Source organism: Myotis myotis, unplaced genomic scaffold (assembly GCF_014108235.1).
Source record: "Myotis myotis isolate mMyoMyo1 unplaced genomic scaffold, mMyoMyo1.p scaffold_m19_p_58, whole genome shotgun sequence".
Taxonomy (NCBI): Eukaryota; Metazoa; Chordata; class Mammalia; order Chiroptera; family Vespertilionidae; genus Myotis; species Myotis myotis.
The window spans coordinates 330,576-340,162 of NW_023416366.1; the positions used below are offsets into that span (position 1 = coordinate 330,576).

The 9,587-nt window shown below is 56.9% G+C and overlaps 1 protein-coding gene across 2 annotated transcripts; it reads left to right on the forward strand.

Moving 5' to 3' along the window:
- The first annotated feature begins 123 nt into the window (after positions 1-123).
- Positions 124-5,242, forward strand: TMEM74B (transmembrane protein 74B). Of its 2 annotated transcripts, none has more exons than XM_036311590.1 (2): positions 124-643; positions 4,503-5,242. In XM_036311590.1, exon 2 carries the CDS (start codon positions 4,544-4,546, stop codon positions 5,240-5,242), a length of 699 nt encoding a protein of 232 aa, XP_036167483.1. In that variant the 5' UTR covers positions 124-643; positions 4,503-4,543. The 2 variants fall into 2 exon arrangements, with proteins under 2 accessions (XP_036167483.1, XP_036167484.1); XM_036311591.1 differs by lacking the exon at positions 124-643 and adding an exon at positions 706-885.
- The last annotated feature ends 4,345 nt before the right edge of the window (positions 5,243-9,587 follow it).

A 9,587-nucleotide genomic window follows, 5' to 3' on the forward strand; every position in this document is an offset into this window, starting at 1 on the left:
CCTGTCCACTCACACCCACCGCGCTGGGCTCCCGGGGACCAAGAGAGCACCTCGCTGGGGCCGTGCACCCCACTGTCCCACTGAGAAAGAAGAGCAGGGAAAGGTGGTTGGTGGTGGGGAGGGTGGGGGTGTCTCAATGGCTTTCTTCCAGCCTTCAGGTGGCGCCCTCGAGCCGCGGAGCCGCACGAGTCATTGAAGACCGTCGGGACCTAAGGACCAGGTCCTACCTGGGGTCTGTGTGCCGGGCAGAGAGGGGAGGGCTAGGGCGGGGAGGCGGCGTCTGAGATCGGCGCAGTCGGGGCGCCCCAGCCGTGGAGACTGGCAAGCGGCGGGGGAGGGGTCTCCTTCAGCAGCCCCCCTCCCAGGCCCCGCCCCTGCGCCCTGGAGCTTCGGTCCCCCCACTCGGCAGATAAGCCCTAAGGGGAGGGGAGGAGGATGGCGCCATGTCCCCCGCTCCTCACCCCCGTCTGTTCCCGGCCTCCCCGTCCCTCCCCACGCTAACTCTCCGGGCGCCCTCGCCGGCCGCGGGCGGAGCTCGATCCGCTGCGTTCGGCGATCCCCGGCTCCCTCCCCTTCTCGCGTCCCTCCTCCCCGGAGCCCCCAGCGGCCGCCGCCGCCGTGCAGCCCCGCGCGGCGCGAGCAGGTACGTGCGCCCCGGCAGCAGCGGCTCCGCGCCGGGCCGGGAAGGGGGCGGGAGCTGCGGGAGGCACAGGGTGGCGGCCGGGCCCGCGCCTCCCGGGCTGCGCCGCAGCGGCGACTCCGGCGGGCGGGCGCCGGCTGCCGGGAGGTGGGTGGGCGCCGGGGAGGACGCGCCCTCGCCTTCGTCCGCGGCCGCGGGGCGCAGAGCCGCCCGCGTGGGGAGGCAGGGAAGGAGGCCCGGCACAGGTACGCCCGCGGGGACGACTGCGGGGCGGCGGGAGGCGGAGGCCCGAGGCGGGGAGGGCGGCGAGGAGAGCTCGCCTGACCTCGCGGCCCGGCCGAAGGACACGCGGCGAGGGGACCCGGGCGCACGCCGGTCCTCGCGGACCTGGTCTCCCTGGGCCGCCAGGCAGTCCTGCTACCGGCGCCGCTCGGCCCGGTTCCGTCTGTCCCGGCCCGGCCCGGCCCGGCCGCGTTAGTGGTCAAGGGCAGGAGCAGGGGGTGTGAGCTGCGGGCAGGCGGCGCGCCGGTGCGGCGGGCAGTCGGGTGTTGGCGCTTCCTGAGCGGAACTTTGGGTGTAACAGCGTGGATCTGCGTGTGCGTCTGTGCGCGCCCCAAGTCTTTGTGTACAACTCGAGCGTGTATCTGTCGACTGGGTTTTGTGAAGCTTCATCCACGCCGGCTCTACGTCTGTCTTTCCGCGTGTTAGTGCGCGCGGGTTGGTGGTGGTGCTGGGCCCCGGGTGGGTCTGGCGTAGACCTTGGCAGTCCTGGGGGTAGTTAACTGTGTGTGTGTGTGTCCAGCCTTATCCCTTTTGGGTGTGATTGCCTGTGTGACCCGTGAATCTGTGGGTCACACCGTGTGGCTCCCCATGTCTGTGGGTGCTGCGGGTGGAAACGGCCCCTGGGGTGTGACTGTAGGACTGGGGGGTGCCTCTCAGGTCTTGTGGGACTGCAGGTGAAATTGGAGTGTCGTTGGGACAGTTGCCATGTGAGCAGTGGACTCCAGCATCTTTGTCAGTTTGTCCATTTCTCCTTATGTTTTGGGTTATTGATTGGGCATGTGGGCATCTCTGAACCTGTTGTGAGAGCGAGTCCCCCTTTTCTCTGCCCTCTTCCTAACTCTGGCATCCTGAGGAAAAAGTTTCGGGCTCCTGCTGGTGAAAGCCCTGCTGCCAGAATTTGGGTGCCCTGGATTTCCTCTGGGACACGGAGGCATCCGTGTGCCAAGCTGGGAAGGTGGTTCCCAGGCCACTGCAGGAGCTGAGTTCTCTGGAGACTGCTGAAAACTGGGGGTGGGGGGCACATCTGGACATCCACTGGGCAGCAGCTGTCATCACCACTCCCTGTTTGTGCAGGGCACTCAGGAAAATGCGTTTGGTGCAAAGAATAGAAAAGCCAAACAATCTATCTCTCCTCTCCGTTTACTGGGAGTGGGAGCAGTCGGCTGGGCCTGGCCTTGAGTTGGCCTCCCTTATCCTTGTGTGGGAGAGATGGTCTCCCTGGGCAGGTTGCCAAGCCACTCCTGGGGGCTGCCTGTGTTCTAAGCCCTGGGCAGGGGGCTGGGGATCCAGACGGAATCCACACATATCCCTCCCTGCCCTCAAGCTGCTCATAGTGGCTGATAAGTAGTGGGAGAAAGTCAGTCGAGAGCGAGGGCGGGTGGAATGATGCCGCTGGTGCAGGAGTGTGTGGGTTTGCAGGTTTGCAGGTGATAAAAGAAGCTGTGCTTGCCTTCGGGTGCCCACACGCACGCATGGGACCTTGGCCACGTGTTGTCAAGTGGAGAGAGTAATTCCTGCGCTCGGGGCTGGTGACCAGTGTAGGGCCCAACAGGGCGTGGAGGTGCTCAGTAAACACTTACTAAATTGGAACTCAGGAAAGAAGAATGTGGTGATAGAATTGGGTTGTAAGTGGAAACAGGCTTTGTACTCAGATGAAAGGCTCTGTGTGAGCTCAGAGGTGTCCAATGCAAGTCCATGTTGGAAAAAAGATCAGAAAGATAGAAAAACGTGTCTTCCTGCACTGAGGCTCTTTGAGTTTCATTTATTCACTCATTCATTTCATTCAGTTTTCACTTCATTAACTAACTCATATCCCCCCTCCCCCGCCCCATCTCTCTCTCCCCCCCCCCCCCGCCCTCTCTCTCTCTCTCTCACACACACACACACACACACACACACACACACGGAACAACAATGCACTGGAAAATAAATTTAGGCATGAGAGTGCACAGAAACATCTAGAATCATGTATATGGGTGTATGTAGACACACCAGAGTGTGTGAGCCACTCTGCAACTGGAGGGTCTCTGTACAGTGTGGGGACTTGGGTCTGTGTGCCTGGGGCCCTGGGTATGTACTCCCAGGACATCGGGTGTGTGGGGAACTGAGTAGTTCTGCTGTGGGACCGGGAATTTTACATGCCAGGTGGGGAAGGGGGCTTTGATGGGACCTGGGAGGGGCAGCACTGAATCCGCTAACAGGAGGCCTCCATCAACTTCAGCTGAGGTGTTGTGAGGACATGGGTGCCTAGGGTGTTGAGATTATTCATTTTATAAGAGAAGCCAGGAACCCAAAGCTTAAAATGTAAAATATTTTGCTTTTTATATATTGGCAAATACTTCACCAAAAACAAATGGACAGACCAGAAACAAACAAACAAAAAACACCCCTGAAACTTCTGTGAGCCAACATTGGCCCATGAGCCATAAATTGGTATCCTTTGGCAGGAATGCACCTGTGCTGTCTACCTGTCTGACTGTGCGGGAGTGTGTTCTGGTTTTGGGTGTGACACCTCCTCTTTGAGCAGCGTGCTCCCTTTCCCCCTCCCCCTCCCCCTCTATCTCCCCATCTGCAGTCCTCAGCCAGCCCCCTCCAACCCCCAGCTTCTACTTACATGAAGGCATTTGGCTTTGACTTCAGCGTGGCTCTCAAGTATGCTCCTTCCTCTCAGTCCCACCCATGCCTCCCCTGACCACATCAGAGTCCTCCCTGGACCCCTGGCCTCCGCACAGCAGCCAGAAAGAGCTTTGTGAAACCTAGGCAGTCCTCCCTGTCCCCACACCTCACCTCCCTGACTCCTTGGCCTGACGTGTAGAGACCTTTGAGAGTGGATTCCCAGCTGACCTGTGAGGTACCCCATCCCCCTATCCCCACTCATCCTCTCAGATCTGGCTCAAATGCCACCCACTCCCAGAATCTTTTCTGACTTTCTCTGCTTTGTTCCCACATCACCGTCATCACCTCTATCCCTCCCCTGCTCCTTGTCATCCTCACTTCATCACAATGGTGTCCATTAATTGAACTGGCTGGGCCTTACATGCATTATTTTATGAAACCCACAAGTTGACCCTGTGAGGGAGGCACTTCGCTTATTCCCATTTAACCGATAAGAAAATTGAGGGTGGAGAGGCCACATTGCCTGCCCAAGCCCAAGTGGTGAAGCTGGGATTTACACCTGATAGCCACTGTGTCTAAGTTCCCTCCATCATAAAATAGCCCGGCGCTGATCCTTACAAGCACTTACTGTCATGAGAGCTTTATATGGATTATCTCAATCCCTACATCAGCCCCATTAAATAAGGGAGGGGTAGTAGTACTGTCATTTAATAGATGGGGAAACCGAGGCCCAGAAAGGATAAATGAATTGCCCAGGGCCACATGCCAGCCAGTGGTAGAGCAGGATCCCGGCAAGGATTGTCTTTGTCTCAATCCCACCTCCCCACTCTCTGGCAGGCTCCCCCTGGTGGGAACTGTGCCTGGCTCACCTGCACATCGCTTGGGGTCCAGTGTGCCGTCCAACACCAGCAGGATCTTGGTCGAGGTTTGCTAAATTTTACTGACTTTCTGTTTTCTCTTCCAGCTGCCAAGGGGCCAAGGGATGAGCTGGGCCCCTCCTTCCCAATGGCATCTCCCCCTGGTCTGGAACTGAAGACACTGAGCAGTGGTCCCCAGACCCCAAGGAGACCAGCTCCTCTAGGCCTCCTGGCCCCATCCAGGCAGGGTGTGGAGAACGCCTGCTTCTCCTCGGAGGAGCATGAGACCCATTTCCAGAACCCTGGGGACATCAGACTCGGCAGCTCCCCCAGCCCTCCCGGGGGTGTACCCTCAAGGCCCCGATCCCAGCGGGATGACCTGTCCCTGCATTCAGAAGAAGGGCCAGGCCTGGAGCCCGTGAGCCGCCCGGTGGATTATGGCTTTGCTTCTGCTCTGGTTTTCCTGGTGAGTGGGATCCTCCTGGTGGTGACAGCGTATGCCATTCCCCGTGAGGCCCATGTCAACCCGGACTCGGTGACAGCGCGGGAGATGGAACGACTAGAGATGTACTACGCCCGCCTGGGCTCCCACCTGGACAAGTGCATTATCGCGGGCCTGGGGCTGCTCACAGTGGGCGGCATGCTCTTGTCCGTGCTGCTGATGATCTCCCTGTGCAAGGGCGAGCTCTACCGCCGGCCGACCTTCGTCCCCTACAGGGGCTCCAGGAAGACCTATGGCTCCATTAACCTGCGCATGAGACAGCTCAGTGGGGATGGGGGCCAGGGCCTGGTGGAAAACGAAGTTGTCCAGGTCTCAGAGACCAGCCGCACCCTCCAGGGGTCTTAATTAGGAGCTCCCCTGATCTGAAACCCAAGGCTACAAGCCCCCCAAGGCCTTGGGTTTTAGACTGAGCTCCACACAGGGGCCTGGGGCAGGAGTCTTGGGTGCTGGAAGGGGAGGCCAGGGGCGGGCTCAGGCTCCCCTGCAGAGGGTGGCCCCCTGATCTGTTTTGTAGCTTGAGGTTTTGTATAAGTTTTGTTCGGAGATGGCTTCTGCTGCTAAAAATACAGAAGTTCAGAAACTGCTGCCCTTGGAGGATGAGGTTTCTTGGCATTTCTGACAATTGAGAGCAGTTTGAAAGGCTGCCCATCCTGGTCCTCATGCCTTGGGAAATTCCAGAATCTCTGTATACAGTCCTCATCAGCAAAGTGTGGGTGCTGGGCGACTTTGGAGGGACCCCTTTTAGCTCTGACCATCTAAGGTGGGAGGTGGCTTCACAATGAGGGGAGAAGTCAGCACTGGGGTGACCCTCCCCTCTCCAGGCCTCTGTCCCCCTGACTGTAAAGTGAGGGTTGGACTGGACGATCCCTTGGGCGCCTCCAGTTCTGCCCTAGGAGGAGCGCCCATTACCTGCCTCTGGCCATTCCTTCAGGTACTGACCATTCTCTGTGCCGTTTTCTGGGCCACTCCAGGAGCTCTCACGGCCCTGCTAGAGTTCCTTGTCTCCCGGTGATGCCAGGTTAAGTTCAAAATTCGCTACATCCTGGTTTTGGTCTTGGGATTGAATTTCCTGCAGTGACTAGATCTTAGCACACATTTCACAAAGTCAAGTGCACAGTTTTCACCAAATCCCTGAACAAGAGGGGTCTTTTATGCAAGAGAGGGTGAGGGCTTTGCTGTGTTTCTGTGGACACGAGGTGGCCCTGCATTACCTCCCCCTTCTCCACAGTATTTCTCGTGGGCCTGGCTTTATTCTGATAGCAGAAAAAAAAAATTTTTTTTTAGTGCTGAATTTGTAATCTCTCCCTCTCCCCCAGCCCTTCTCAGCAGTAAAGTGCAGCCCCAAAATATCTGGGGAGGAATCAGGCACATTTGGGTGGCCTGGAAACTCCGGCCACATTGATCATGGTTTGTTCATTTCTCTTGTGGAGTGATCCCAGGCTCTGTCCAGACTCTTTTTAAACTACTGACAAGGAAAGGAAGTGAGTTCTAGGGGGCAAGGAGATACAGGTGTTTGAGGACTGGGGGAGTCTCTGTCCAGTCTGAATGGCCTGGGAAGGCTTTGAGAGTCCATGCTTTCTAGGCCATGGGCGGGAGGGGTCATTTCAGTGAGCCCCCTGACTCCGTGCAGATCCTGTTTCACTCCATCTCCACTGGCCATGTGGGCCTTGGATCTGACTGTCCCTTGGGGGTGGGCAGGTGGGGTGGGCATGGGGTCTGTAGGCTAGAGCAGCCCTGATTAGAGCTGTAACCTGAGCCTCCAGTCTGGTGAGTGGCACATGGGGCAGTGTAACATCACAGCTTCTATGGGAGATCAAGTATCTGCTCCTGCCGGCAGGTTTTGCCAGAAGCAGAGGGCTAGGGGAGGGCTGGAGGGCACAAGGGCTGTTCAGCTTGGCCTGCCAGGTGCTGCTCCTGGTGATGAAGGGATGTGGTGCGAAAAGAACAAGGCTTCAAGATGGGGAGAGATTCACAAGCCAGGGCTTCCACCACGGTGCCCGTTTCCCGTGGGCTCCCCGTGAGGAGTGGCTGCAGAAAGTGGCACGAGCCATTCTAGGGAAATGACAGTAGAACTGAGCATCCCAAATGATGAGCCAAGGCTCTTCAAATTCATAATGATAATAAAAACACAAACCCAGGCCATATGGATTCCTGGGATGGTGGGGGGCCCATTTGGAGACTAGACCCGTGGAGTAGACACCTGGGATCATCAGTTCCTATAATTTAAATGCAATGAATTATATTTAAGGAGCTAAATCAGAAGATGAAATCCCAGGAATCTCAGGTTTTCTCTAAAACAGAGAAGCCTGCTTTGCATCCTAATGCAGAAATTCCTTTAGAAAATGTAATGGATTGAGGCAGTCATTACCTTGTCAGTGAATTAGGAAAACCTGAGAGATGCCAAAAACATTTCTCCAGGGCTGCAGCTGAACTCTCCCAGCAGTGGATGGGAATGAGGTTAGGGAGGAGTCAGCAGGGAGGGTGCCGAGAACTTTCTTTGCAGGATTTTGGGGGGTAAGTGTGGAGTGGTTCCACAGGACCGGGTGGCCACTGGAACGGGGGGCTCCCCTCCAGGAACGGCCTCTCCCACCAGACATGCTACTGGGGCGCACGTCTTGCTTCTCCTGGTGCATTAGAACAGATAGTGTCTTGGGAGTTGGGAAAACTGGGTTTGGACCCAGGCTCTGCTCTTTACTGGCTGTGTGACATTAGGCAAGTTATACTCCACCTCCAAGTATATTGCCTTCTTTATCTGTGAGGTGAGAAGAATGAGAGCTCGGGCTCAGGGAGGTGGTAAGAGATGAGAGCTACAGACCTGCATGGAATGAGGTCCGGTCAGTGCTCGCTCTCCTCCCCGCCGCAGTGGAGACAACTGGATTAGGCCTCAAACCTCAGGGTCAACTGTCTGCCTTTTTTCTCTCACGCCTCATTCTACTCATCGGCAGATCTTTGTTCTGTCTTCAGAATCTGGCCCTCTGCTGCACCCCCCTCTGCTCCCCATTCAGCCTCCAGTCTGCAGCCAGATGAATCCTGTGAAAAGGTTACTTGGGGCAGGTCACTCCTCAGCTCAGAGCCCTCCGATGGCTCCCTCTCACTCCAGGCAAAAGCAGAAGTTGTTGCCCTGTCCAAAGGAGGTTTTACCGTGTAGGCCCCTCACTTGCATAGGCTCCAAGGTCCCGAGTCAAGTTTTTATTTATAATTTTGATTTTTAAAAGGATGACTCCCTAAATTGCCTAAGTTTTAGGTCCCTCACAAGCCTATATAATAAAAGCCTAATATGCAAATTGTCCCCTCGGGCGGTCATTCGACCGGGAGTTCTACTGGGAGACCAGGAGTTCAGCTGCTTGCTATGATGTGTGCTGACCACCATGGCAACGTGCTGTGACCTCTTGCCAGCTTCCTGGGGGTGATGGGGATGGAGGTGTGGTGAGAATGCAGGGTGTCCCCCGAGCTCATTCTCACTCCCCCTACTGCCCTCCCCCAGGATGCCAGGGTTTGGCTCCAGGGAAGCCCCCCACCCCCACCCCCCCATGGTGCTGGTGCCCATGAGGAGCCCGCCCCTGCACCCCCGCTCCCCCCACCGTGGCCTCTTCTGGGTGAGCTGGGCCATAGCCACTGGGACCTGCCACAGCGGCCAGGACCATAGGGGCCGGTCAGTCGGGTTCCCCGTGGGTTAGTGCAGGAGCTGGTCTGCGAGGTTGGCTGGGAGAGAGCGCTCTGTCCATCCAGCTTCTGTGTGGTGCTACTGGGCGGCCCAGAGGCCCACGCTGCACCCCAGCTCGCGGAGTCTGGCCACGCTCATCGCAGCCTCGTGTGGGAACTCGGGCACCTTGACTCAGGCAGAGGGGCGTGTACAGGGGTCTGGGACCCAGGTGTTGTCACCTGGTACCTGCCCTTCCACACCAGATGCTCCCGCTTCGATCACCGGCCAGGCCTAGAGACCACACTCATGCATGAATTTCATGCACTAGGCCTCTAGTGGCCTATAAAACACCAAGCAATATGGCCCCTGGGCCTCCCTGACCTTATTTCCCCATCCCTTGCCTCTGGCTTATTCCAGGAAAGCCAGGCTCGCCTCCTTGTCTCCCACTTTATATTGGAGAGGTGAGGGTCTCCCTGATGGCAGAAGACCCCTCTCCCCAGCCTTGTCAGGAGACAGCCAGGTTCCAGCTCATCTTGGGGACATTTGCCAGGTGTTTAGGAGCCTGAGATCCACCATCCTGATTCTCCTCACTCAAGGGAGTGCCCAGGCCTGGACCTTTGGAGCTCCAATATCCACCATTGCATCTGCGCATCTCAGGCATCCTCTGCGTCTCCCAGCTGAAAATGCTGCTGCCGGAGAGCCCACCATTACCGCTCCCTTCCTTGGCAATAAGCATCATCTTCTTAGGGATTTTATTTTATTTATTTATTTTTAAGTTTCTTTTTAAAAAATCTTTATTGTTGAAAGTATTACATATGGCCTCCCTTTCCCCCCACTGACCCCCTCCAGCCCGTCTCACACCCCCACCCCAGGCCTTCACCACCCTATAGTCTGTGTCCATAGGTTATGCATATATGCATACAAGGTCTTTGGTTGATCATCTCCTACTCATCAATCTCCCTGTCCCACCCCCGCCTTCCCTCTGAGATTCCACACTCTGTTCCATGTTTCCAAATCTCTGGATCCACTCCATTCATCAGTTTATTT

Coding starts and splice junctions, on each gene's coding strand:
- TMEM74B (XM_036311590.1), top strand. CDS start 4,544: ATGGCATCTCCCCCTGGTCTGGAACTGAAGACACTGAGCAGTGGTCCC.